We start from the raw sequence: 27,555 nt of genomic DNA on the forward strand, positions 1-27,555 counted from the left end.
CTTTATACATATATAAACACAAACACAGGCTCATTCCTATACAGATACACCTAAAATAATTAAATTCTCCATACCTTTTTGACTCATCGCTTTTGATTCTTTCCCACTCTTTTCTTAACATAAGCCACTAATCCTGCGAATCAAATCTCTTCTGTCTCTCACTCTCTCCTCTCCCTCTCTTTCCACAAAGCCTAAATCTTCACGCAACTTCAGCTCAATCCCATGCATGCATTGAAACAACGGTTTCAATAAGACAAGAAAAATGGCAACAAATCGGAAGCTGGTAGTAGAAGTAGTAGATGCAAAGGACCTTACACCAAAGGATGGCCACGGGACGTCAAGCCCTTACGTTGTCGTCGACTATTACGGCCAAAGACGACGAACACGAACCATAGTCCGTGACTTAAACCCTGTTTGGAATGAGACGCTCGAGTTTAGCCTCGCAAAGCGACCTTCTCATCAGCTCTTTACCGATGCTCTTGAGCTTGACATGTACCATGATAAGAACTTTGGACCTACCCGAAGAAACAATTTTCTCGGTAGGATCCGACTCGGGTCGGATCAGTTTGTTGGCAAAGGAGAAGAAGCTTTGATATACTTTCCTTTGGAGAAGAAGAGTTTGTTTAATCTTGTTCAAGGTGAGATTGGTCTAAGGGTTTACTACGCCGATGAAAAGCCTCCTGATCTGAATCCGCCGGTAGCTCCTCTTGAGACTGTGGTGGAGGAAAAGGCAGAGGAGGTGAAGGCGGAAGGTCCAGACGAATCTCAGCCAAAACCAGAGACTAATGACAGTCCTACTGAAGTGAAAGAAACGGCTGAACCACCACAACCTCCGCCGCCTGAGAATCCGCCAGCCGAGGATCCTAAGACAAACGAAGAGACCTCACCGGCGTTACAGGAAAATGCTACGGCTAGTGGGGAGGATCCAGCAGCGACGGAACCAGAACAGCCACCGGAAGCAGATAAGAAGGAACCGGAGGCGAAACCAGCGGAAGAACCACCGAAGAATCAACCAAACGGCGAAGATATTGTGCTAGAGTCAGATGATTCGATGAGCTGGGCTTCGGCGCCGCGATCACCGTTACCAGAAGTTACCATTTCGAGATCAATCTCCGGTTCCATACCAGAAACCAAAACCGGACCTCAACCACTTCGGAGAAACGTATCGGAAACTGCAAGCTACGCATCAGAGATCTCCGACGTCTCTACCATCGAACGATCAACGTTTGATTTGGTTGAGAAAATGCATTACGTCTTCGTCCGCGTCGTAAAAGCTCGTTCTTTACCAACCTCAGGGAGTCCAGTTACTAAAATCTCACTCTCCGGCACAATGATCCAATCAAAACCCGCCAGAAAAACCTCTTGCTTCGAATGGGATCAAACCTTCGCCTTCCTCCGTGACTCGCCGGATTTATCTTCTTCTCCAATTCTGGAAATCTCTGTGTGGGATTCGTCGACGGGAATCGAAACTAGCCAATTCCTCGGTGGAATTTGCTTTGACGTATCGGAGATTCCGCTTCGAGACCCGCCGGATAGTCCATTAGCGCCGCAATGGTACCGTCTCGAAGGAGGTGGAGCTTACCATAGTGATCTAATGCTTGCCACGTGGACAGGAACTCAAGCAGACGAATCATTCCCCGACGCGTGGAAGACTGATACAGCTGGAAACGTAACTGCACGAGCTAAAGTCTACATGTCGTCAAAGCTGTGGTATCTACGCGCCACCGTGATTGAGGCGCAAGACTTGTTACCGCCTCAGTTAACTGCGTTTAAGGAGGCCTCGTTTCAGTTAAAAGCTCAGTTAGGCTTCCAAGTGCAAAAAACCAAATCCGCCGTTACTCGTAACGGAGCTCCGTCATGGAACGAAGATCTACTCTTCGTAGCCGCCGAGCCTTTCTCCGATCAGCTTGTTTTCACATTGGAGTATCGAACGTCGAAAGGACCAGTCACTGTAGGAATGGCTCGCGTGGCGCTCACCGCAATCGAGAGACGCGTCGACGATCGTTTGGTTGCTTCGAGATGGTTCGGTTTCGAAGATCCAAACGACGAGAAGAGAGGAAACAGATCTAGAGTACACCTGAGGCTCTGTTTCGACGGAGGTTATCACGTGATGGACGAGGCGGCGCACGTGTGCAGCGATTACCGACCTACAGCGAGGCAGCTATGGAAACCGGCGGTGGGAATCGTCGAGCTCGGTATAATCGGTTGCAAGAATCTGTTGCCGATGAAGACGGTGAACGGGAAAGGATCAACGGACGCGTACACGGTGGCGAAATACGGTACTAAATGGGTCCGTACCCGAACCGTATCGGATTCTTTAGATCCGAAATGGAACGAACAGTACACGTGGAAGGTATACGATCCGTGTACGGTTTTGACCATTGGAGTCTTTGATAGCTGGGGAGTATTCGAAATCGACGGTGGGAAAGAAGCCACGCGTCAAGATCTACGGTTCGGGAAAGTTCGTATACGTATATCAACGCTAGAGACTGGTAAAGCGTATAGGAATACGTATCCGCTTCTGATGTTAGTTAACGGCGGCGTTAAAAAACTGGGAGAGATAGAATTGGCCGTTCGATTCGTGAGGTCAGCTCCACCGTTGGATTTCTTACACGTGTATACCCAACCATTGTTGCCTTTGATGCACCACATTAAACCGTTGAGTTTGTTTCAAGAAGAGATGTTGAGGAACATAGCCGTGAAGATCTTGGCCGTACATTTATCCCGATCTGAGCCGCCTTTGAGGCCGGAGATCGTACGGTACATGCTTGACGCCGATTCTCATACTTTCAGTATGCGTAAAGTCAGAGCGAACTGGCTCCGGATAGTGAATGTAGTTGCAGGAATGGTCGACGTGGTGCGTTGGGTTGATGACACGCGTTTCTGGAAGAATCCGACATCGACTCTCCTAGTACACGCTCTTGTCGTGATGCTGATTTGGTTTCCCGATCTCATCGTTCCGACATTAGCGTTTTACTTGTTCATGATTGGCGCGTGGAATTACAGGTTCAGGTCACGTGCTGCTCTACCGCATTTTGATCCAAGACTCTCATTGGCTGATGCAGCAGATAGAGAAGAGCTCGACGAGGAGTTCGACGTCGTCCCGAGTAACCGCCCGCCGGAAATGGTTAGATCCAGGTACGATAAGCTGCGAGGGGTGGGAGTAAGAGTGCAGACGATTCTAGGTGAAGTGGCTGCGCAAGGGGAGAAGATGCAAGCTTTGGTGACGTGGAGGGATCCACGAGCGACGGGTATATTCGTGGGACTATGTTTACTTGTGGCGTTGGTGTTGTATCTTGTGCCGACGAAGATGGTGGCGATGGCGTCAGGGTTTTATTACTTCCGACATCCTATTTTCCGTGATCGGAAACCATCTCCGGTGTTAAACTTCTTCCGGCGACTACCTTCGTTATCTGATCGGCTCATGTGATATCTGTAGCATTGCAGCTGAGTGCTTCCAAAATCCGATATTATTGTTGTTTTGTTTGAAGATGATGTATATATATTTTGGGTCGATTAAACTTATATTGGGCCTCAATGGGTGTTATAATAGGTAGCCCGCTAAATTGGAAATTTATGTGATTTTTTTCCGATTATAGATAGATGCTTATGTATTTGACCATGCCTATTGCCTAATGAAACGAAGAAGAAATAATTAGGTACTGTGAACCTACTTTTCTTATGCAGCAGTGGTAAAATGTGCGGAAATAAGTACATACGGGAATCGTTGTTGGTGACTTAAAAAAGGCAAGCTATCCACTGCTTAACCTTTGACATCTACCAACCAACCACCATTTGGAAACTTCAAAGTCCTTAGTCAAAGCAGCATTTATAAATTTAGAAGATATCTATTTCAAATTGAGAAGATAACTATGCTGCTTTGACTGAGGACTTAGTCAAAATTTACGAACAATCTAAATGTCGTTTGTAAGATTAAAAAAGTGAAGCAAAAACATATAAAAGTTATTAAAATACTAACTGGAAAACCTTTTCTATTAATCCAACAGTTTAAAAAAATTAATTAAGGTTTTAGTTTAAAGGCACTAGAGGAAAGATCATCTACTGTAGTTATATCTCTTCCTCGTTTCATTTTTTCTCTACATTTTTCTTTGTTAAGCAATCGAGAGATGGTTACTGCTGTGGCGGCTACGACCTCCATAATATCCGGCGTTAAGCATTCAGGGATTTTAACTTCGTTCAACGCCGTAGATGATGTGACCAGCAGTTGCCGAAGAACCAACCTGACCGGAGCTAGAATATATTCGGCATTGAGTCGCCGACGATTCTCGTCGATCAGAGCTGTGTCCCCAATTCGTGGGGATGCCCAATCTTTCTTTAGTCGCAGGTAAAGTCTCGATGTTTTTTTTTTCCGGTTTAGGTGTCTGCTTAGTATAGAGTAAAACACATCCTTTGAATTGTTTTTGGTCATTTTGATTTGAATCTAGGAATCTAATTGTGATATTGATCCCTCGAATTGCTGCAGCTCTTTCGCTTGCTCTCAGAATCCTGGTGGTTTCAGTGCACCTGAAGCTCTGCCAACTGCTTGTGAAAATGCTAGCCCTTCTTCCATTAAATCTTTCAACCAGGTGATTTTTTTTTCATTTCAATTTTCAAATTTCAGTTTGAGGATCTGTCAAATGTGTCCGAGTCTTCTTGATTTATGAACAATTCAAGGTCTTGTTAATTCTACTAGTTAATGTCTGTATCTGTTTTCTGAGTTGAATTGAGTTATTTGCTTCATGCTGACTAAACATGTTTGGTCCTGTTTGTGTGTTTTTAAATTTCATTTTTTTAATGGCTTGATGGGTGTTATGACTTGAGTATAAAGTGTATTACTTTATAGGTTTTAAAGATTGTAGTTTTATTGAGCTTCAAACCGCTTTGAAAACAGAGATTTAGATTATGATATTATACTATGTTTTCATAATGTGTTTGCTCTGTTCTATGATTGTTTCTCAGTTGATTGAAACTTTGATTGATCGGGTTGATCTATCTGAATCTGAGGCTGAATCATCTCTTGAGTTTTTGCTGAACGAGGCAAACGAGGTCCTGATTAGTGCCTTTCTAGTTCTCCTGAGAGCTAAAGGAGAGACATACGAAGAAGTAAGAATCAATTAAGTCAATCTAGGCATATAATACACAATCCTATATTATAGCATTTCACTTAGTTAACATCTACCTATATATAATCCGGTGTTTGGTAGGTTGTGGGGTTGGCTAGGGCAATGATGAAGCATGCCAGGAAAGTGGAAGGATTAGTTGATGCTGTAGACATAGTTGGAACAGGTGGTGATGGAGCAAACACAGTCAATATATCAACTGGATCTTCAATACTTGCTGCAGCTTGTGGTGCAAAAGTAGCAAAGGTATAACGAGTGAGAAATTCTTTAACAGAAATGATTGATTTAGCATGCGAAAATTGCTTTAACGCTATATGTGCTCATCCGCTTTTTGGTCATGTACTTATGGATATTTATTTTGCAGCAAGGGAACCGTTCAAGTTCTTCTGCATGTGGAAGTGCGGATGTACTAGAGACACTAGGAGTGGAGCTGGACTTGGGACCAGAGGGCATTAAAAGATGTGTTGAAGAATCGGGGATCGGTTTTATGATGTCACCTATGTATCATCCAGCTATGAAGATTGTTGGTCCTGTCCGGAAAAAGCTTAAAATAAAAACTGTTTTTAACATATTGGGACCTATGCTTAACCCTGCTAGAGTGTCTTATGCTGTCGTTGGTGTATACCACAAAAATTTGGTACATTTACTTACTGGTGAAATTAGATAGTTCATCAATAAAAAGGAGACAATTAAAAATATAATTACTGTTGCTTGTGTGGTTTCATAGGTTGTTAAGATGGCAAAGGCGCTGCAACGATTTGGAATGAAAAGAGCACTGGTGGTTCACTCATACGGTCTAGACGAAATGAGTCCGTTAGGTAAGATTATCTCTTCCCAAAATTGTTGGCTTTTTATTATCCTATGATGACTAACTAATCATTACTTAACAAAAAAAACAGGAGGAGGGTTAGTTTATGATGTAACCCCGGAAAAGATCGAAGAATTCTCATTCGATCCATGTAAAGATTTCTCATTCAACTGTCTACTTTTTCTTCCCCTCTCTAGAATGAATATTTCAGAGGCAACTTGGTAACATGGGAGAGTTATTTATATTAGAGCTTATATCTTTTGACAGTGGAGTTTGGTATTCCTCGTTGTACACTTGAGGATTTGCGAGGTGGAGGTCCAGACTATAACGCGGATGTGTTAAGACGTGTGCTTTCAGGGGAATGTGGAGCAATTGCCGATTCATTGGTATATTTTGTTTTGGAGATTCAACGTTCTCTTTCTCTCTGAAAACTTTCCTGTTTTTTTTTTGTGAACTTCTGCAATTTGTTCATCCTTTTTCAAAATCGTGTTCCAGATCCTAAACGCAGCTGCAGCTCTTCTCGTTAGCAACCGAGTTCAAACACTAGCTGAAGGAGTAACCTTGGCACGTGAAGTACAATTGTCTGGGAAGGCTATCAAGACGCTTGATTCATGGATAAACATCTCGAACTTGGCTAAAAAGTCTCAGTGACCGGAGAGGCTTATGCAATGTGTTCCAGTATTGTATTATTTGTATCCAACGGATCACCTTTGCACTTGCAGATGAAGATCAAGGCAATGTGCCAAAGGAAGAGATGCTGGAATCATTCGTATATTTAGTTTTCTTTGTCATGCAATAAAGAGAAGAGACCAGAGAGAGATAGATACGCATTCTTCATGTAAACATTACAACAATAATCTTCAATAAAATGTATGAATCTGTTTAGTCAAACTGAGTCCAGATTCATCAATGAATACAAAATCACACCTAAGCAGCAAGTAGATAGAACACAATTAAAATCAGTCTTGACATTAAACGACAGACCATAATGTTGCTCCAAACACAAGTTCTTCACTCATTCCCCAACTACACACCTCACACATCATCATCATCAGTCATCATGGATTCTATTCTTTGGAAACTTTGACATGCATCTCAGTTGGTTTAATGAGCTTGAATGTGCAAACATCTCCGACCTCTAAGCCTAATTCTTTGGCCAAACGACTCCATCCAGCAGAGAATCTTGACTGCACATCAGTGACCACATACGAAACCTCCCATGATTTCTTTCCTCTCGGATGACGAATCTTAAACATCTTTGCCTCATTTGGCATATGCATGTCCACAAACTTCTTCGGGATCCCCTAAATCACAGATTTGTATTATATTAATTCACATTTGTATAAATAATTTGCTAATTACTGGTCTTGTCTTACCAAGAACAGGAGGTGTGATTTCTTTATGGTGAGCTTGAATTCTGGAACAAGAGATGAGGTGCCGGCTTCAAAGTCATTGCAAACAGTATTCACCTTCCTGTTCTTACTCTTCTTAGATTTTTTGGTTTCCTCAGCTTCCTTTTGTCTCAAGTTAAACTTCTGTTTCTGCTTCGATCTCCCACTTGTAGACTCAGCTGTTTTGAGATCAGGATACCTCGATTCAGAACAAGACTCTGTCCCTTCTTCCTTCTTCACATCTATGTAGATGCTCCTCCTCTCTTCTCTCTTGTTCCCACCTGTACTCATCAAAATCAACCACAAAAGTAATTAACGACTGTCTTCTTCTCCTTCTTTATAAATACATCCAAAAGCAATCACATAGATGAACACTTACCGGAACTAGAAGCAACAGGTGAAGATTTTCTTGGTCTAAGCATCTCCGTACCATTTGCCTCGAAGATGCTTACGTTAAAGCACATATTTGCCTCATGAGTGAAGGTAAGATACTCATTTTCACCCAGACCGTTGTCATTCACAAACTGGTTCCATCCGCGATCTTCCATGTAGTAAAAAACAGGGTTCTTGGAGATTTTGACTGACCATGAGTTTCCCCATGGCACTTTTAAGACCATCTTGAACGACGAAGACTTGTCTGAAATGCTTCTTATCAGGTGATGAGGAATCATTCTCTTCAAAGAGACAACAACAAAATCAAGAGAAATCAAAAGGGGGTCACATCAAGAAATGATAAAATGAAGCCACATTCTTTAGTTCCAGTGATTGATACAGTGAATATAGTTTACTGATGTACAATCAAAAAGTGTCAAGCTTTTTCACTGGTTACTTCCATTTGGTCTAATCCCATCATTTCACACACAAAACCCAACAAGAAACCGGAAAATAAAAACAGTGAACTTAGTTTAAGAGCAAAACCCTCAGCAAGAACTAACAGATCTAAAGTTCATGAGACCACACAAAGAGACATACTAAAGAACCAACCAAAAGATTCGGTCTTTAGAGAAAACAAAGAGACTTACCATGATTTCAGAGGAAGAGTCTTCTCTTCGAAGAATCTTGAAAAATGCAGGATTGTATCCTTCTTCCATGAGCTGACCAAAAGCTCTGTTACTCACCATCTCTGGTTTCTCTCCTTTATTCAACCTCTCACTCTTCATCCTCTTTTCAACTTTTTCTATCTCACTCACACGTTTCTTCTCTTTTCTCTCTCTGTGGTTATGGCTTATGGGAGGAAAGAATGGTGGAAACGGAGAGCTCTATTATAACTTTAATTTCTAAAAACATCCATGAGTGTAGAAGGTAAAGCTCCCAAAATTCAAAGTGTTCTATTTTTATGCATTTAACGTCAAAATTAATTTTACATGTGGCTAGTTGAAATAGATTCACATGCCCATATCATCCAAACAAATTTTTGTTTGCTTTGTAAAAAATTATTAATCTCGTAATAATTATACACATAAACAGGTGTAAGCTAGTGACTTCGTAGACACGTAAAAAGCAGAGCAAAATTCCTATTTTTAGTAGCTGAATTCTGAAAAAAAAGATAGCGTCATATTTCTTTATTTCTTTATTTATTTATTATTATTATTTTTGTTGTTGTTGCATAACGATTAGCTTATTAAACATTCGCAGAAAATTATTGGTTAATTTATAAAACATCATTACCAAAAATATTACAAGCTCCCTAGTCCTAGTAGTCTATAGACTTTTGTCCAGTACATACCATACCCCTAATATAACTTTCAACATAGTTACATATGTTTTGAAAACAATATTTTGAAAACTGTAATCGAAATGTCACTGCCGACTTCACTTACATGTGCCACCACTATACGTAAGGGCCAGCCACTGAAACATTTGGAGCAAAATAATATTTTTTTATGGGTAAGAAAGCAGAATAAGAATATCAAACCGAATATGAAATACTCGGTTAAGGGTAATAATAATACTAAACCGGGTTGAAACGCAGCAAAATGCGAAAAAAAAAATAATTAATTCCGGAAGTAATTAGTTCGGGGGATTGAACCCGACGTGAATCGAACACGCAACCTTCTGATCTGGAGTCAGACGCGCTACCATTGCGCCACGGATCCGGATTGCTAATTACTCCAATTAATTTTATATGATCACAAAACTTATATTTAAAATAGTTCTTCCATTGGTTGTCTTTGTGTTTCAATGATCGATCCAATAAAATTGTATTGATATGAATCTTGTCTGTTGCATTAAAATGGCATTCACTCTCTAAACTTTTGGAACAACGACTCTTTCAATTAGAAGAAAGAGCAAAAATGCTCAGCTATTTACAATGAATAAGTCTATTTTCTAAACTAGGAATAACAAAAAAATGTTGGATCGGTTATCATTGGAGCCGAGAAGTCACATTGATGAATGTATCTTCAGGACATGGAATCGTTAAACCGCCCATCGGATGATCGAATCCAAACTCTTCTTCGGATTTACTGAGAAGAGCTTGGAATGAAGGCTGGTTTAAGTATGAGACCGGCACGACATATCTCTTCTTCAAACTTTCTCCACGTACACCGCAAGGAACCCTTTTGGTGCCGCCGAGGCTGCTGCGCGGGAGCTGCTTAGAATCTTCTTTGCTCCCAATATGCTTCTCAACAAAGCCATTTCTGTTTCCTTTGTCTGAAAGTTTGAATTTCTTTCTAAAACCTATGAAGATGGATGAAAAGATTTCAAGTTATTGGATTTGCTTGTTGCTGGTTGATGATGGAAAGAATGTGGTTATGTGTGTATATATAGAAAGATCGACGAAGGACTTGAAACCTCCCTGAAAAATCCTAGAAACTTGTGGTCTTGAAGCGTTGGACAGACTAGAACAGAGAACATGGCTCTGTCTCTCCCATTGGAAAAGATGCATTGATGAAATTTGTCTTGATGAGAGAAGACGTGTTGTTCTGTTGTTGAGCAACATCAGGTTCCCACTATAATTTCTTATTAAATCCACCCATGTAGACCACAGAGATTAGAGTTAATTGGATAATCATCACAGAACATGGAGAATAGACACTTGTTGGTTGTTATTGACAATTGCATGTTCTATCTAAAAAACAAAAACATTGAGCAAACAAGCCCTTGTGGATTGCATATATGGAGTTTGTTTCTAGTTTATTGTCCCACACTAAGTTAATTATCTCATCAAGACAAGTTGCATTAATGCATCTTTTCCAAATGGTAGAGACAGAACCATGTGAACTCTTGCTCTAATTTGTCCCACGCTTCAACCACCATAAGTTTCAAGGATTTTTTCAGGGAAGTTTCAACTCTATTATTAATCTTTCTATATATACATACATAACCCATTCTTGTTACCATCAACCAAACAACAAGCAATATATCATATAATTTGAAACATCTTTTACAAGCAATTCAGATTTAGCTTGAAAAAGAATTCAAATTTTCATACAAAGAAATAATTTCATAAATGGCTTTCGTGAGAAGTCTACTGGGTGCAAAGAGGATTCTAGGCCGCTCCACAGCAGCAGCCTCGGCGGCGCCAAAAGGGTTTCTTGCAGTGTACGTAGGAGAGAGCCAGAAGAAGAGATATTTAGTGCCAGTCTCATACTTGAACCAGCCTTCTTTTCAAGCCCTTCTCAGTAAATCCGAAGAAGAGTTTGGGTTCGATCATCCGATGGGTGGCTTAACGATCCCTTGTCCTGAAGATACATTCATCAATGTGACTTCTCGGCTCCAATGATGAATTGATGATGATCCAACATTTTGTTCTTCAGAGTTAGAAAATAGAATTGTTCATTGTATACAGATTTTGTTTTTTGTTTTTACTCTTTCTTCTTGAAAGAGTTGTTGTTTATAAAAAGTTTACAGATTGGATTCCAATTTACAGACACAATCATTTCAATACATTTTGAAACGGACTTTAAACACTAAAGATCACAACATTTGAAGAACCTTTTAATCAATGGTTACTGGTTAAGACAAAGTCTATGACTATTAGTTACCGTATTGATAATCCGGTCTCCATTATTAAATAAGTAAAATAATAATCTTGCATTTTATAAGGAAAAAATGTGATATTGCTCTCTATTATTTATTGCTCTCTCTTACTTATCTAAATCTAATTACTCGGTTTTATACTTTTATTTTACCAAAGATTTTATTACACGCGCGAGTATATGATTCCTTTGTAATCCTCATGCACAATACAAAAGTATATAAACAGGACGAGCATCACCCACTTTGTTGTATTTGTCTATAGCTTCAAGTTTCAGGTTAGGGTTGCAAGTCTTTTGTTTATTCTTCTTATATCTCTTATCTTTTTAACCCATTTAAGTTTTTTTTTCAGTTTTTCTCTAAAGATTATTCGTTTGTTTATTGCTATAACATTTATCATTGAACTTTTGGCCTAATATATTTGCGTTTTATGTGTCTCATAGAAGAAGAGCAGAAGATGACGATGGTTGAAAAGTACAACGAGAAAAAGCAATAGGAGGTTGGGTTTAGGTTTCATCCTAGGTACCAAGAACTCATCTACTATATATTATCTCCGTCCTAAGGTTGGGTTTAGGATTTTATCCTAAGGACCAAGAACTCATCCGCTGATATCTCGAGCTAAAATTGCCAAAACATCAAATAAATGATTAGAGTTAGAAGACAAGACTGATATCTATGCCAATGAGCCGTGGCGGTTGACTCATACCGAGACAGACTTGTTCGAACCTAACGACTGGTACTACTCCGTGACAGAGGATCAAGTCTACACATTAACTTCAATTCTTTCGTAGTCGTCTTATTTATTTATGAACAAATTTTCATGTAAGAAGAGTATCATATGTTTTCTTGTTTATTTCAAGTCATATGGAACATTGAAGTTTATAAGAGGAGTTTTCATAAACATTTTTTTTTGTTTTGAGGAAAAGACATTGTCTCATATAAAATGTATTAACATGAACCATGATCGTGTTGTTGAATTAAAAAATGGCATTCACTTTCAAAACTTTTAGAACAACTCTTTCAATAAGAAAGAGAAAAAAGAAAAATAAAATCCTCTATTTACAAGGAACAAGTCTATATCTAACTAGGAAGATACAAATGTTGGATAATAATTATCATTGGAGCCGAGAGGTCACAGTGATGAAGGTATCTTCAGGACAAGGAATCGTTAAACCGCCCATTGGATGATCGAACCCAAACTCTTCCTCGGATTTACTAAGAAGAGCTTGGAATGAAGGCTGGTTCAAGTATGAGATTGGCACCACAAATCTCTTCTTCTGGCTTTCTCCTACGTACACCGCAAGAAACCCTTTTGGTGCCGCTGCGGTGGAGCGGCTTAGAATCTTCTTTGCTCCCAATAGACTTCTCACAAAAGCCATTTCTGTTATTTTTGTATGAAAAACTTTGAATTCTTTTTGAAGCTTCTGAAGATGTATGAAAAGATTTCAAGTTATTGGATTGCTTGTTGTTGGTTGATGATAGAATGAAAGGTTCATGTGGGTATATATAGAAAGATCAATGAAATGAGTTGAAAACTCCCTGAAAAGTCATTGAAACTTGTGGTTTACAAATGTGGGACAGACTAGAACAGAGTTTCACATGGTTCTGTCTTTACAATCTTTATCTGGAAAAGATGCATTAATGCAATTTGTCTACTTTGATAATCTCCATATGCAATTCACAAGGGCTTGTTTTCTCAATGTTGCTGAGGACTGAGATATGACGTGCCCTATATTTTAAAGAACAATGAGAAGCAAGTTAGGTGGTTGGTTCTTTGTCCTATAGCACTCTAGTCTCTGGTCGAAATGGATTTAATAAGAAGTTAAAAGTTGGGACCTGATGTTGTTCAACAACACAACAATAAGTATATGTCACTGGTTATCTCATTGCTTCACTTCCTTTTTTATACAGAAATGGAGAAAACAAATCACCTGTGAAGTGAATATAATGTGTACTAGCGCTAGTTGCTTGTCAACTTGTCATCTTTCATACCTAAAAAAACAGAACCATGTTCTCTGTTCTAGTCTGTCTGACGCTTGAAGACCACAGGTTTCAAGGATTTTTCAGAAAGGTTTCAACTCCTTCGTTGATTTTTCTATATATATACACATCTAACTCATTATTTCTATCATCAACCAACAACAAGCATTCCAACAACTTGAATCTCTTTTCATACCTCAGAAAACTTTTCTGACAAAAAAAAAAAATGGCGTTCGTGAGAAGTCTATTGGGTGCAAAAAAGATTCTAAGCCGCTCTACCTCAGCAGCACCAAAAGGGTTTCTTGCGGTGTACGTAGGAGAGAGCCAGAAGAAGAGATTTGTGGTGCCAATCTCATACTTGAACCAGCCTTCTTTTCAAGCTCTTCTCAGTAAATCTGAAGAAGAATTTGGATATGATCATCCGATGGGTGGCTTAACGATTCCTTGTCCTGAAGATACCTTCGTCACCGTAACATCCCTGCTCCAATGATGATGTTTAAAAGAAGAAAAAGCTGACATTAATTAGTTAGAGATAGATGTATAAAAATATTCAATGTAAATAGACCAGCTTATTCCCTCTTTTATTTGTGACAAAAAAGAGGTTACAAAACTCAAATGTGAATTCACTTTTTTTTTTTTGTCTTAACTCAATTAAAATGTGTAGAGAGACTTGACAGTTTGCTACCTAATAGTTATAACTGATTTTCGGGTAAGGTTAGTTACATTGCAAAAGCTTTACAGAGTAAAGATCATCAAATTTAGATTACTAGCTACATGCTTCTCTTTCTCTAACGTACAATCCTTTAGTTTTTCATGTTTATATTCCCTTCTCCATATCACAAATACATGTCATTATGTCTAAGAGATTTATTATAGTCTCTAGCATCTTTAAATATATGTATGCATTAGTATGCAGAGGCACACCAAATCAAGGATCACTAGAAATGCAAAGATGTAATAATATACATTAAAGGAGTAGAGCTATATTGTATCAAGAAGAAAGACAAGAAGAAAATAATAAATTAGTAATTCATCTTGCCATGTTTTGAAGTTACGTACACTGCATGAAACGCTTTTGGCCTTTCTCTTGTTCTAGCCGAAGTTGCGACCGAGTGGTTTGACAATCTTCTGGTCGACTTCTAACACAAGCCTGTCTATGTACATTTATATGGGGAAGACACATATAGGCTTTTGTTTTCGATTTTCGCTAGCATATATATGTAAATGCAACAATGTAGAGGCACATGTACCAATTAATCAAAGAAAAATCAAATAAAGATGAGAAGAAAAATCAAAGACTATAAGAGAATCATATAAATTAAAAAGTGTCATTGAAAGGGGAAACAAGGACAACATTGAAGAGCTAGGCATTGAGAGACGAAGGCGCTGAGTTACAATTACAAAGACACGAGACTCTCGTAATGATTTGGGATAACATCTATGCTGTGTATACCGTAGCTATCAAGTCCATAACAGCATCTAAAGTCATCACCAAAAACTCCTTCAAAGAACGCTTCTCTAATACTCTCACTCCTCATAATGAAATATAGGACCCAAAACGAATCAGAAAATCTCCATAGTGTAAAGATAAGCTCACCGGTAGTATCACTAACACCATTGAATGTTAGGATTTTGCTCTTTATTGGGTCTATCTCAGAGAGAGGTAAATTAAAGCGTTTCTGCTTCCAATATTTGTGGCTACTATCTCCATCTTTCAAAATCCAAATATCAATACTAGGTAAACTTCTAATCTCAACTATGGATAACCTTCCCTTATAAAGTATCATATGAGGATACGAACCAAGATAAAACTCTGGGAGTTCTATCGAATCGAACTTTTCAGTTCTAACATCAAAGCTCATGATACGTCGTTCACCACCATCACCAATACGAAAACATGCTTCATAATAGAGAATTCCATTAATGCATTGCCCATGACAATCTCTGTAAGGATAGTGTAAAGGAAAATCTTTGGATATTATCCTCCATGATTCTTGAGCTCCCAATGTAAGAACCCGAGGTTGTTTGGACTCGTCCTTAGATAGGCACAGTACTTTGTGTTTATCCTCCAATGGATCGTATCCTAAATAAGACACTGTCTTATTTGTCGTGGGGGTAGGCAAGGTTGAAAAGCGTCTCATGGTTGGGTTCCAAATCACGGATCCTTGTAATAGAACCAAGCCGTGGATGGATTGGGAATGATTCCAGCACCAAGAGTCTGTGTCTGTCATCTGATAACTGTAGACTGGAGGATAAGACCCGTCAAGATTCTGGTCTTGAGGAAACGAAAAAACGAATCGTTTTAGATTTTTTGAGAAGGTGACCAGAAGACTCGGTGGCTGAGCAGAGCAACGTGTCGCAAACGATTTGGTAAAACTTGGAACGGTGGTGAAGGAAGACCAGTGTTTTGACACGCAGAGAAATCTCGCAATCGACTTGGCGGGGAGTCTTGAGAGTAAATCCATGGCTAGATCAAGAGGAAGCGAGTCTTGTCGACATCTATCCTCATCTCCATCATTATCATCTGTTGCTCTCTGGATCATTCCCCTGTTTTCCTTTTGCTCATCCATGGTCGCTCTCTGCCTAGTTGTTTAAAGCTAAAACCCCAATTTTTTTGTTGTTTTGATCAACCCTAATTGTTTAAAACCCTAATTCGTTCTTACAACTTTACTACCCCTTTGTACTTTAGACCAACTTCAATGCAAGTTTTTTTTAGCAAATTTCAAAGAATTAAAAAGAGAAAAAATAAATCAAAAACAGGTAATAAGCTAAGAAATAATTCTTGCTAAGAATTTTTGAAATTGTTTCTTAGATACATGTGTTCACTTATGATTGAATGGAGGAAAAAAAAGATAAAAAGAAACAAATTTTCTGATTATTGAAAATTTAGTGTTTAGTAACTTATTAAAAACTTTACTATTGGGAGGATAAATTTTACATAAGTTTTTAGTTTCAATTTTTGTACTTTTTGTACTTTACGTATCCTACACTTTTTTGTTTGTTTTGGCTAAACCAAGTGAAGGACAGAAATGTCATTTTAGGTGACTGGAAGTGAGAGAACTAATTTTTACATTATTACATCTTTACTTTTTGTTTTTAGTTTATTGAGGTACAGATTTTTAACAAGCCCATTAGAATATTACCAGCATACTTGTTAAAAGATTTACCATTGAAGTTGGTCTTATAATAAAAAAAGTTGAAACGTGTCCTTTTAAAACGTGTCAGAAGAAAGACACTCACTTTATAACCATTTTTTTCTTCAATTTCTCACATCTTATTAGAGAACTATATCAAAAATAAAAAGCAATTTATATTTAAATTAATTTTCAATAATATAATCCAAAATGTATCAACATGATCCCTTCATAATAAATAAGCTCACTTTACAAATCAATTTTTGTCTTCATCTTCTGACATCTAATCTTAGAGCAAATATATCAATAATAAAAGAGGGGAAAACAATTTCCATCGTTGTTTTAAGGGTGTCGTACGCTGCAAGAAACCCTTTTGGCATCCCTGAGTGAATTTAAAAACCTCTCTGGAATATTTTTAAATCTTGGTATGTAAGAATGAGACACATTATAAGAAGAGTGTTTTACGTGTGGTTATGTCATCCAGATGCTAACGTGATAAATGAGTGTGTATACAAATTAAGGGACTTATATATTTGCAAATAGTCTGCAGTACTATCCACATTGAGATGGATTCAAATTAAGGAATCATGACAAGAAAACACTTAAGAAGATATCAAAGAAGCTTAAAATCACATAATGATGAATATCATGCATTTCTTACTATCTTCTCCAGATATTATATATTGCAATTCATGCCATTCATTAATTGTTTCTATGAAATTATTTGACTCCACTCTTTCACATGAGACTGAATTTGAAAGCTTTGGAAACTGTTTATGAAATTATTTAGCAAATTCACCTACGAATAGCTTTAACAATATTCTCATGATTGAGAATGATTTTTAGAGTTTAAGTTGGTAGCATTATCAACAATAAAACATGCAAAACACTACATGTTATGTGTGAACTGGTTTAGACTTAAGATTTTAAAACAAAAACTTTCGGTTAAGAAAAATTAGATTACCGAACCAGAGAGCAGCCTGGAGCCGGGATGAAACGCAGCAAAAGCGGAAGGGTACAAAAAGGAAATAGGCCGTAAATTAAAAAGGTGATTCCGGAATTTACAGTTTCGGGGATTTGAACCCGACGTGAATCGAACACGCAACCTTCTGATCTGGAGTCAGACGCGCTACCATTGCGCCACGGATCCGGATTGATAATAATTCAACTTATTTTTATCTAATGTTGGGTGAGAACTCTAATGATAATATTTCTTTCAATTGTTTTGGTGCTGTCTTTGTGTTTCAATGATCGATCCAAAAAAATTGTATTGAATTATTGATATGAATCTTGTCTGTTGCATTAAAATGGCTTTCATTCTCTAAACTTTTGGAACAACGACTCTTTCAATTAGAAGAAAGAGCAAAAATGCTCAGCTATTTACAATGAATAAGTCTATTTTCTAAAGTAAGATGGTTTAAGTATGAGATTGGCACCAAATATCTCTTCTTCTGGCTCTCTCCTACGTACACCGCAAGAAACCCTTTTGGTGCCGCCGAGGCTGCTCCGGTTGAGCGGCTTAGAATCTTCTTCGCACCCAGTAGACTTCTCACGAAAGCCATTTCTTTTCTCTTTTAGTGTCTGAAAAGTTTGAATTCTTTTGAAGCTTCTGAAGATGTATGAGAAGATTCAAGTTATTGGATTTGCTTGTTGTTGGTTGATGATGGAAAGAAAGAATGAGTTAAGTGCGTATATATAGAAAGATCAACGAAGGAGTTGAACCCTCTCTGAAAAATCCTAGAAACTTGTGGTCTTGAAGGATGGACAGACTAGAATAGAGAACATGGTTCTGTCTCTACCATTTGAAAAAGATGCATTGATAAAATTTGTCTTGATGAGATAATTAATTAGTGTAGGACAATAAGCTAGAAACAAAATCCATATGCAATTCACAAGGGACTGTTTTCTCAATGTTTTTTTTTTCAGATAAGACATGCTGCTATTGTCAATATTAATGACCAGCAAAGCTTCTCTTCTCCATGTTCTGTGATCATCCTATTCTCTACTCTCTGTGGTCTAAATGGTAATCACAACAGCTAAAAGTGGGGACCTGAAGTTTCTCAACAACAGAACAACAAGTCTCTGTCTGTATAATAAATGCAGTGAAGAAATAAGGAATTCAATCTTTTTTTACCTATAAATGTCATGTATGGTCCTATTTGTGGATATAAAAAAAAAGAACAACTTAAACCTTGAAGAAGACTTGTTGTTCAGTTGTTGGGCTACTTCAAGTCCCTACTTTAAGCTCTTATTAAAAATACACCTCAGAGATGAGATGAGAGAATAGGATGATCACAGAACATGGAGAAGAGAAACTTGATGGGCCTTATTATTGACAATAGCATGTCCTACCTTAAAAAACATTGAGAAAACAGTCCCTTGTGAATTTCTTATGGAATTTGTTTTTAGTTTCTTGTTACAAATTCAATTAATTATCTCATCAAGACAAATTGTCATTAATGCATCTTTTCCAAATTGTAAAGACAGACTCATGTGAGCTTTGTTCTAGTGTCTAGTCAGTCCCACACGCTTCAATACCACAAGTTTGAATGGTTTACTCAGAGAGGGTTCAACTCCTTCATTGATCTTTTCTATATATACACACTTCACCTATCATTTCTATCATCAACCAACAACAAGCAATATATCAAATAACTAAAAGTTTTTTCATCCATCTTAATAAGCTTCAAAAGAATTCAAATTCAAAACCTTGCATACAAAAAAACAGAAATGGCTTTTGTGAGAAGTCTATTGGGAGCAAAGAAGATTCTAGGCCGCTCCACCGCAGCAGCCTCGGCGGCACCAAAAGGGTTTCTTGCAGTGTACGTAGGAGAGAGCCAAAAGAAGAGATATTTGGTTCCAGTCTCATACTTGAACCAGCCTTCATTCCAAGCTCTTCTCAGTAAATCAGAGGAAGAGTTTGGATTCGATCATCCGATGGGTGGCTTAACGATTCCGTGTCCTGAAGATACATTCATCAATGTGACTTCTCGGCTCCAATGATGATGATCCAACATTTTGTTCTTCATAGTTTAGAAATAGGCTTATTTATTGTAAAAAGCTGAGCATTTTTGCTCTTTCTTCTTGAAAGAGTTGTTCTAAAAGTTTAGAGAATGAATGCCATTTTTATTCAATAGACACGATTCATGTTAATACATTTTGGATTCGATTACCAACTGAGACTGTGAATAATCTTATCCACTGGACCAATTCCTTATCCTTTGAAGTACTATTTCATCTAACAAGGAAATAAATGATATTTAGATAAATTGAACAGTTTTTTTGCTCTGTTTCTCTCTTCTACTGTTAGCTCTGCCTCTCTTTAACAAATTTTATGACGTACAAAGCATCTGTCAGTTTCCTCTCTGGATACAAGCTTTATTCATATATATATATATATATTTCATTATATCAATTATTAATATCTCATACTAATATATTAGATGAGAGAGACCCATGTTACATAAGAACTTCAGTGATCTATCTATCTACATGTCTTTATAGTAACAAGAAAGAAAACATATGATATTCTCCTTAAAAATATAAAATTTATTTGTATAATAAAAAAACACTACAAAGGAATTTTCTACCTAAACATAGAACTGAAGCAAAGTAAAATAGAAGTTCTGTACTACTCATTATCACCCTCTTCACTAAAATTAACCAAAATACAAATATAATCATGGTCCTTTAAGGTGGCAGAGAACTTGATTTTGGAATGAGCCACCATCAAGGAGATAGTATTCCGTCATGGTCCAACCACTGGACTTGCTCTCACCTTTGACATAGAAACTGAGACTCCTCTTCTTCCCAATCACCTCACGTGTATCTTTTGATACGACATCTCTCAGCTTCTTAGGGGCTTTCCAACATCCCTCGCACGTCTCTCCTTTGACTTTGCGGCTGTTGCGTAGTTTCCCAGTGACGTTTTCAGATACCTGATCATGTGTCACGAAGTAGTACCACTCGTTAGGTTCGAACAAGTCCGACTTTGTGTGAGTCAACCGCCACGGCTCTTTGGCATAAATATCAGTCTTGTCTTCTAACTCAACATATTTATTTTGTTTTTTGGCAACCTTAGGCTCGAGATAATAACGGATGAGTTCTTGGTCCCTAGGATGAAACCTAAATCCAACCTCTTTCTCGTTGTATTTTTCAACCATCGACATCTTCTTTTCTCTTCTTCTGTGAGACAGAGAAGACGCAAATATATCAGACCAAAACTTTAAGGATATATATGTTATAACAATAAACAAACGAATGATCTTAGGAGAAAAAGCTGAAAAAACTTAAATGGGTTTGAGAGATAAGAGATGTAGGAAGAATAAACAAAAACGCGTTAAAGACTTGAAGCCCTTACGTGAAACTTGAAGCTAGACAAATAGAACAAAGTGGTTTAATTTCGTCGTATTTATATACACAATAGTGCATATGTGGGATTTCAAGGGCTATTGCAAGATCTTTTCTTTAAGGAAAAGGGGTGTAAGATCCCCCAAATAATGATGACCTTAGACCACCTTCAATGGTAAGCACCCATGATGAGTGTTTACTAATATTTTTATAAAAAATTGTGACAACTTGTAGTTTTAAAGTGCTTATGATTTGCTTAAAACCTCAATTTAAGCAACAATGCTTAAGATTTTTAGATTGTTTTTGATTATATTCATTATATATAAGAATAAACAACCCATTAAGCATTCATTAAACACCTTCATTGGAGATGCTCTTAGGAATACGAGTTTTTGTTTTAAGTAAACATGTTACTGGCACGTGTCATTAAATTAAGTCGACTTATTAGTAAACTAAGAAACCGTGTTATTAGATTTAGATTTCCCTTTAGATTAAGATAAAGTACAACAATTTCACATTTTTTCCTTTGAAATTGCAAGATTATTGTTATACTTATCTAATAATGGAGACGGAGGATAAATACGGTACGTTATATCTTGTCTAACCATGATTTTCTTAAGAATACTTAAAAGGTTCTTCAAATGTTGTGGTCTTTAGTGTTTAAAGTCTGTTTCAAAATGTATTGAAATGATTGTGTCTGCTTCATAAAAATTGGAATCCAATCTCTGAACTCTTATAAACAACTCTTTCAAGAAGAAAGAGTAAAAAAAAAAATCAATATATACAATGAATAAGTCTATTTTCTAACTCTGAAGAACAAAATGTTGGATCATTATCAATTCATCATTGGAGCCGAGATGTCACATTAATGAAGGTATCCTCAGGACAAGTGATCGTTAAGCCACCCATCGGATGATCGAACCCAAACTCTTCTTCGGATTTGCTGAGGAGAGCTTGAAAAGCAGGCTGGTTCAAGTATGAGACTGGCACCAAATATCTCTTCTTCTGACTCTCTCCTACGTACACCGCAAGAAATCCTTTTGGTGCCGCCGAGGCTACTGCGGTGGAGCGGCCTAGAATCTTCTTTGCTCCCAATAGACTTCTCACAAAAGCCATTTATGAAATTAATTCTTTGTATGAAAATTTGAAATCTTTCTGAAGCTAAATCTGAAGAGATGAATTCAAGTTGTATGATAGCTTGTTGTTTGGTTGATGACGAAAAAAAATGGGTTATGTGTGTATATATAGAGCAAGAGCTCACATGGTTCTGTCTTTACTATTTGGAAAAGATGCGTTAATGCAATTTGTCTTGATGAGATAATTAACTGAGGTGTGGGACAATAAGCTAGAAACAAACTCCATATGCAATGCACAAGGGCTTGTTTGCTCAATGTTTCTTTTTATAGATAGAACATGCATGCAATTGTCAATAACAACCAGCAAGTTTCTCTTCTCCATGTTCTGTGATGCATATGATTATCCAATTACTCTAATCTCTGTGGTCTAGATGGGTGGATTTAATAAGAAATTATAGTGGGAACCTGATGTTGCTCAACAACAGAACAACACGTCTTATCTCATCAAGACAAATTTCATCAATGCATCTTTTCCAATGGGAGAGACAGAGCCATGTTCTCTGTTCTAGTCTGTCTAACGCTTCAAGACCACAAGTTTCTAGGATTTTTTCAGAGAGGTTTCAAGTCCTTTGTTGATCTTTCTATATATACATACATAACCCAATTTTTTTTATCATCAACCAACAACAAGCAAATCCAATAACTTGAAATCTTATCATCCATCTTCATAAGTTTTAGAAAGATATTCAAACTTTCAGAAATTCAAACTTTCAGACAAAGGAAATAGAAATGGCTTTGTTGAGAAGCATATTGGGAGCAAAGAAGATTCTAAGCCGCTCCACCGGAGCAGCTTCGGCGGCACCAAAAGGGTTTCTTGCGGTGTACGTAGGAGAAAGTTTGAAGAAGAGATATGTAGTGCCGGTCTCATACTTGAACCAGCCTTCGTTTCAAGCTCTGCTCAGTAAATCTGAAGAAGAGTTTGGGTTCGATCATCCGATGGGTGGCTTAACGATCCCTTGTCCCGAAGATACCTTCATCAATGTGACTTCTCAGTTCCAGTGATGATGATCCAACATAGTGTTCTTGAGTTAGAGATAGAGTTGTTCCTTGTAAATAGAGGATTAAGTTTTTCTTTTTCTCTTTCTTCTTGAAAGAGTTGTTTAAAATTCTTTTGAAGTGGATGCAGTTTTGATGCAATATACATAATTACATTTCATGTTATTACAATTTGGATCAATTATAGAAAAAAATGGACTACCAATTGAAGAACTCTTTTATTATTAGACTATAACTGTTGTGAAATAAAACCAAGTGAGGGGTATTTATAATACAGATCCATGGCTTATGATAACCAATTTATCCGTTGAAATAATTCATCAAACAAAGAGGAGATGATAGTAAATTAAACTAAGCAGTGCAAAGTATAATAATCTTCAGAATTAAGAATTATCTTAGATGGAAATTCCTAATGTATGCAAAGAAGATTATTGGCCGCCTTGGTGGTACTACAAGGATCTTCTTGCATGTGCTTGAAAGGTTTGTGATGGTTGTTCAGATCTTGTATACTATTGAACTTGAGATTTCTGGGTTCTGTTCAAAATCATTTTGTCCAAAGGTATTTTTATATAACAATCTCAAGCTAGCTTTGGAGTTTTGTGTAGTGAGATAACTGAAATCACAATCTTAAGATTAAGATTGAGTTAAATTAACAAAAGAAGAGAAACTTTTAGTGAAGATAACAGAAGAAGAGAAACTTTAGTGAAGATATAAGCAAATCCTCGAGATATATACATTATATATAATGAAATACAACAGCATGATGAAGCTTTTAGAAAACTTTCTGCAATTCGCATTAACACCATTGTTTCTCACACGCAAAAAATGGCATTTCACATTTGAGTACTGTAACTTCATAAATGACATTCATAAATGAAAGTGAAGAAATGAGATAACCAGTGACATAGACTTGTTTTTGTGTTGTTGAACAACATCAGGTCCAAACTTCTAACTTCTTATTAAATCCATTTCGACCACAGAGATTAGAGAACTATAGGACAAATAACCAACCACCTAACTAATTGCTCTCATTTTTCTTTAAAACATAGGGCACATCTTATCTCAGTCCTCAGAAACATTGAGAAAACAAGCCCTTGTGAATTGCATATATATGGAGATTATCAGAGTAGACAAATTACATTAATGCATCTTTTCCAGATGGAGATGGTAAAGACTTAAGACAGAACCATGTGAAACTCTGTTCTAGTCTGTCCCACAATTGTAAACGACAAGTTTCAATGAATTTTCAGAGAGATTTCAACTAATTCATTGATCTTTCTATATATACCCACAAGAACCATTCTTTCTATCATCAATTAACAACAAGCTATCCAAATCCAATAACTTGAAATCTTTTCATACAACTTCAGAAGCTTCGAAAGAATTTAAAGCTTCTCATACAAAAATAACAGAAATGGCTTTTGTGAGAAGTCTATTGGGAGCAAAGAAGATTCTAAGCCGCTCCACCGCAGCAGCCTCGCGGCACCAAAATTGTTTCTTGCGGTGTACGTAGGAGAGAGCCAGAAGAAGAGATTTGTGGTGCCAATCTCATACTTGAGCCAGCCTACATTCCAAGCTCTTCTTAGTAAATCCGAGGAAGAGTTTGGGTTCGATCATCCAATGGCCGGTTTAACGATTCCTTGTCCTGAAGATACCTTCATCACTGTGACCTCTCGGTTCCAATGATGATAACTATTCAACATTTGTATCTTCCTAGTTAGAGGTAGACTTGTTCCTTGTAAATCAAGGATTTCTTTATTTTTTCTCTCTTTCCTATTGAAAGAGTTGTTCTAAAAGTTTTGAAAGTGAATGCATCTTTTAATTCAATAGACACGATCATGGTTCATGTTAATACATTTTATATGAGAAAATATCTTTTCCTCAAACCAACACAAAATGTTTATGAAAACTCCTCATATAAACTTCAGTGATCTATATGACTTGAAATAAACAAGAAAGCATATGATACTTTCCTTGAATAAAAATTTGTTCATAAATAAATAAGACTACAAAAGAATTGAAGTAAATGTGTAGAAGTCACCATCCTTTTTCACTGAAATTAACCTAAACACATATACAATCATAGTCCTTGAAGGTGGCAGAGAACTTGATTTATGAATGAGCCACCGTCAAGTATATAGTATTCCGTCATGGTCCAACCATTGGACTTGCTACTTGCTCTCACCTTTGACGTAGAAACTGAGACTCCTCTTCTTCCCAATCACCTCACGTGTATCTTTTGATACGACATCTCTCAGCTTCCCAAGGGTTTTCCAACATCCCTCGCACGTCTCTCCTTTGACTTGCGGCTCGTGCGTAGTTTCCCACCACTCGTTAGGTACGAACAAGTCTGTCTCTGTATGAGTCAACTGCCACGGCTCTTTTGCATAAATATCCGTCTTGTCTTCTAACTCAAACTTTTTTTTTGGTATTTTGGCAACCTTAGGCTCGAGATAATAGCGGATGAGTACATGGTCCCTAGGATGAAACCTAAACCCAATCTTAGGACGGAGATAATAGTGGATGAGTTCGTGGTCCCTAGGATGAAACCTAAACCAAACCTTATGTTGTTTTTTCTCGTTGTACTTTGCAACCATCGTCATCTTCTTTTCTTCTTCTGTGATTGTGAGACACATAAAACGCAAATATATCATATCAGACCAAAAGTTGAAGGATCTGTGTTATAACAATTAACAAACGAATGATATATCTATAAACCAAAACTGAAAAAAAGCTAAGAGTTGTAGGAAAATAAATAAAAAAAAAAGGCGTTGAAGACTTGAAGCTCTTACCTGAAACTTAAAAAGCAAGGCAAATAGAACAAAGTACGTCAAAAACTCAAAGTGTCGTCAAAATTCGATGTCGCATGCCCTCATTGCGAATACGAAACTTGAAGGTGTTGTCATTGACCGCATAGACATCGATGAGAGTGGATTTGTCTCCCAATCGCCATATCTTGTTCACTACATGTGAATCTTGCCTACGTGAGGCGTCTTTGTGTTTAAAAATTTACCGATAACAAATTCTTCCCAAAGTGGCTTTGCATCTATGAAAACCTCTTTTGGAACCACCACTTTTTCTTTTCCATCTACTTCGACAACCTCAAACTTCTGCCGTGTGAATACACGGTTCTGAGCAACATGGACCCAGGATCTTTTCATTTTTGGAGCCACCGTCGGCTGACTTGACGATGACAGACCTTGAATCTCTTCCACCGGACTTGTTGAATTGTTAACCATATCTCCGACGACTGAACCAAGCGACTGCGAACCTCCTACTACGCCAGCCCTATCATCCGACGCCGGGGCCACCGCAGGGCGGCTTTGAGAAGCCGCGGCTGCATACGTGACCAAAAAACAAAGAAAACCTAATCGTCCTTGGAGTCACCCTCAAGTTTCCTTTTTTTTACTTTTTTTCTCTCGCCACTTTTGAGTTTTAGGCTATGATTTTAATTTTTAAAAACGAAAATGAATTGTTTATTTTATACTTGTAAAGGGTCAAAAATTCAAATTTGAATAATATATATTATATATATATATATTAATTTATATTAAATTAAAATCAAAAATATATTCATCAAAGTTTTGATGAAGTGATGGGTCAAGAATTGAATATTTGTATTTAGTTTCATAATTTTTTTAAAAATAACATATATTTAACATAACATATGGAAAACTTTGTTTTAAAATATAAATATATAAAATTATGTGTAAAACAAAATATAACACGTATGCTGATCTAGTACTTCAGTATTATGCATGTGGATTTTAAGGGCTATTAGAAATCATATAGTCGTGTTTGTCTTAATGAATTAATTATATATATATATATATTATGTTAAAATTTATAAAATATATTGACAAAAAAAATCTTCTAGTTTAAGATAAAATACAAAATAAATATTCAAACAAAATTTTATTAAAAATATTAAATTACCTTAAAGATAATTACCTTAAAATTGATGAAAGACTCGATTGTTTGTTTTGATAAAAACACAATATTAAGAAAAAGATCTCGAATTTATCTAGTCTAAAAATTATAACTTATATATATTCTAAACAGGAATAGTTAATTTAGGTTTTGTAGTTGGATTTTTTAATTGAACTATAGACCGACAAGACAATTGTATATAAATAGATAATTGAGGAGGGAAGTGTATTCATTGCGGCGTTCTAATTACTACTAGGTTGTGTGTGGATCCTATCTCTAACAGAAAGCCCCAGCACGAGAAGGGTAATTGATCGGAGGTAATCAATCAATGAAGGGAAGATGTGCGACTCGTGGATTAAAATTGAAGACGAGGAAGAAGGCGAGGGAGGTGTGTGGGCTATGGTCGTTGCCAGATGATGTGTTTCATTTGGAGTGCCTGACTCGGTTGTCGAGATTGGACCTGGTGGCCTTTGCGATGGCCTCCAAGAGGCACCGGAATGTAGCAGCGGCGCATATAATCAGCGATTTGAGGTCTCGGAGGAGGGGTTGCGTCGAGCTATATATGTACGTATTTATACACATGTATCCTGATCCAAGCCCACGGTGGTTCCTCCTCCACCCCGTGCAACGTCGGCTGAAACGGATCAATTTGAACTACTCGTATCCCGTAGCAGGATCCTGTTTCGTGTGGGATGAGTGGGGTGTCTTTGTTATCGGTGGACTCATCAACGG

General features: G+C 37.4%; 13 protein-coding genes, 2 non-coding genes and 2 pseudogenes across 15 annotated transcripts; 8 read left to right on the plus strand and 9 right to left on the minus strand.

Annotated features, from left to right (window-relative positions):
- LOC17881316 (protein QUIRKY) lies at nucleotides 1–3,614 on the plus strand. The gene has a single exon (XM_006286293.2). It carries the CDS (start codon nucleotides 263–265, stop codon nucleotides 3,428–3,430), a length of 3,168 nt encoding a protein of 1,055 aa, XP_006286355.1. The 5' UTR covers nucleotides 1–262; the 3' UTR covers nucleotides 3,431–3,614.
- Nucleotides 3,615–4,070: 456 nt separating this feature from the next.
- LOC17884601 (anthranilate phosphoribosyltransferase, chloroplastic) lies at nucleotides 4,071–6,819 on the plus strand. The gene is made up of 9 exons (XM_006287701.2): nucleotides 4,071–4,345; nucleotides 4,484–4,586; nucleotides 4,960–5,103; nucleotides 5,205–5,366; nucleotides 5,485–5,757; nucleotides 5,848–5,938; nucleotides 6,020–6,079; nucleotides 6,196–6,314; nucleotides 6,424–6,819. The coding sequence occupies exons 1-9, from the start codon at nucleotides 4,128–4,130 to the stop codon at nucleotides 6,577–6,579; spliced, it is 1,326 nt and encodes a 441-aa protein (XP_006287763.1). The 5' UTR covers nucleotides 4,071–4,127; the 3' UTR covers nucleotides 6,580–6,819.
- Nucleotides 6,745–8,536, minus strand: LOC17884127 (B3 domain-containing protein At5g18000). The gene is made up of 4 exons (XM_006288971.2): nucleotides 8,342–8,536; nucleotides 7,699–7,993; nucleotides 7,305–7,600; nucleotides 6,745–7,232 (listed from the first exon to the last, which is right to left on the minus strand). The coding sequence occupies exons 1-4, from the start codon at nucleotides 8,477–8,479 to the stop codon at nucleotides 6,996–6,998; spliced, it is 966 nt and encodes a 321-aa protein (XP_006289033.2). The 5' UTR covers nucleotides 8,480–8,536; the 3' UTR covers nucleotides 6,745–6,995.
- An 807-nt stretch (nucleotides 8,537–9,343) lies between these two features.
- TRNAW-CCA lies at nucleotides 9,344–9,415 on the minus strand. The gene has a single exon. It is a non-coding gene; the product is annotated as a tRNA-Trp (tRNA).
- An 85-nt stretch (nucleotides 9,416–9,500) lies between these two features.
- LOC111830034 (auxin-responsive protein SAUR24-like) lies at nucleotides 9,501–18,121 on the minus strand. The gene is made up of 2 exons (XM_023780439.1): nucleotides 17,811–18,121; nucleotides 9,501–9,644 (listed from the first exon to the last, which is right to left on the minus strand). Exons 1-2 carry the CDS (start codon nucleotides 17,971–17,973, stop codon nucleotides 9,622–9,624), a joined length of 186 nt encoding a protein of 61 aa, XP_023636207.1. The 5' UTR covers nucleotides 17,974–18,121; the 3' UTR covers nucleotides 9,501–9,621.
- Nucleotides 9,573–10,036, minus strand: LOC17882253 (annotated as a pseudogene).
- On the plus strand, nucleotides 10,680–11,145 carry LOC17882436 (auxin-responsive protein SAUR24). Its single transcript, XM_006286586.2, has one exon. It carries the CDS (start codon nucleotides 10,771–10,773, stop codon nucleotides 11,041–11,043), a length of 273 nt encoding a protein of 90 aa, XP_006286648.1. The 5' UTR covers nucleotides 10,680–10,770; the 3' UTR covers nucleotides 11,044–11,145.
- On the plus strand, nucleotides 11,755–12,088 carry LOC111830049 (NAC transcription factor 29). Its single transcript, XM_023780636.1, is given in 2 exon segments — nucleotides 11,755–11,860; nucleotides 11,916–12,088. Coding segments are annotated over 2 exon segments (279 nt in total).
- On the minus strand, nucleotides 12,326–12,755 carry LOC17884241 (auxin-responsive protein SAUR24). Its single transcript, XM_006286612.2, has one exon. It carries the CDS (start codon nucleotides 12,674–12,676, stop codon nucleotides 12,413–12,415), a length of 264 nt encoding a protein of 87 aa, XP_006286674.1. The 5' UTR covers nucleotides 12,677–12,755; the 3' UTR covers nucleotides 12,326–12,412.
- LOC17882825 (auxin-responsive protein SAUR24) lies at nucleotides 13,455–13,877 on the plus strand. The gene has a single exon (XM_006289855.2). It carries the CDS (start codon nucleotides 13,504–13,506, stop codon nucleotides 13,765–13,767), a length of 264 nt encoding a protein of 87 aa, XP_006289917.1. The 5' UTR covers nucleotides 13,455–13,503; the 3' UTR covers nucleotides 13,768–13,877.
- On the minus strand, nucleotides 17,490–17,561 carry TRNAW-CCA. Its single transcript has one exon. It is a non-coding gene; the product is annotated as a tRNA-Trp (tRNA).
- Nucleotides 18,122–19,050: 929 nt separating the features above from the next.
- LOC17882174 (auxin-responsive protein SAUR24) lies at nucleotides 19,051–19,545 on the plus strand. Its single transcript, XM_006289936.2, has one exon. The coding sequence runs from the start codon at nucleotides 19,142–19,144 to the stop codon at nucleotides 19,412–19,414; it is 273 nt and encodes a 90-aa protein (XP_006289998.1). The 5' UTR covers nucleotides 19,051–19,141; the 3' UTR covers nucleotides 19,415–19,545.
- Nucleotides 19,546–20,091: 546 nt separating this feature from the next.
- Nucleotides 20,092–20,580, minus strand: LOC17881950 (putative NAC domain-containing protein 94). Its single transcript, XM_023781227.1, has one exon. It carries the CDS (start codon nucleotides 20,578–20,580, stop codon nucleotides 20,092–20,094), a length of 489 nt encoding a protein of 162 aa, XP_023636995.1.
- Nucleotides 20,581–21,464: 884 nt separating this feature from the next.
- Nucleotides 21,465–21,954, minus strand: LOC17881595 (auxin-responsive protein SAUR24). The gene has a single exon (XM_006289329.2). The coding sequence runs from the start codon at nucleotides 21,875–21,877 to the stop codon at nucleotides 21,605–21,607; it is 273 nt and encodes a 90-aa protein (XP_006289391.1). The 5' UTR covers nucleotides 21,878–21,954; the 3' UTR covers nucleotides 21,465–21,604.
- A 577-nt stretch (nucleotides 21,955–22,531) lies between these two features.
- Nucleotides 22,532–23,061, plus strand: LOC17881176 (auxin-responsive protein SAUR20). The gene has a single exon (XM_006289068.2). The coding sequence runs from the start codon at nucleotides 22,627–22,629 to the stop codon at nucleotides 22,897–22,899; it is 273 nt and encodes a 90-aa protein (XP_006289130.1). The 5' UTR covers nucleotides 22,532–22,626; the 3' UTR covers nucleotides 22,900–23,061.
- Nucleotides 23,062–24,307: 1,246 nt separating this feature from the next.
- LOC17883662 lies at nucleotides 24,308–24,579 on the plus strand (annotated as a pseudogene).
- A 485-nt stretch (nucleotides 24,580–25,064) lies between these two features.
- LOC17882076 (NAC domain-containing protein 78) lies at nucleotides 25,065–25,496 on the minus strand. The gene is made up of 2 exons (XM_023779943.1): nucleotides 25,455–25,496; nucleotides 25,065–25,394 (listed from the first exon to the last, which is right to left on the minus strand). Exons 1-2 carry the CDS (start codon nucleotides 25,494–25,496, stop codon nucleotides 25,065–25,067), a joined length of 372 nt encoding a protein of 123 aa, XP_023635711.1.
- Between the last annotated feature and the right edge of the window lie 2,059 nt (nucleotides 25,497–27,555).

Source organism: Capsella rubella, unplaced genomic scaffold, assembly GCF_000375325.1.
Source record: "Capsella rubella cultivar Monte Gargano unplaced genomic scaffold, Caprub1_0 scaffold_6, whole genome shotgun sequence".
In the NCBI taxonomy this organism is placed as follows: Eukaryota; Viridiplantae; Streptophyta; class Magnoliopsida; order Brassicales; family Brassicaceae; genus Capsella; species Capsella rubella.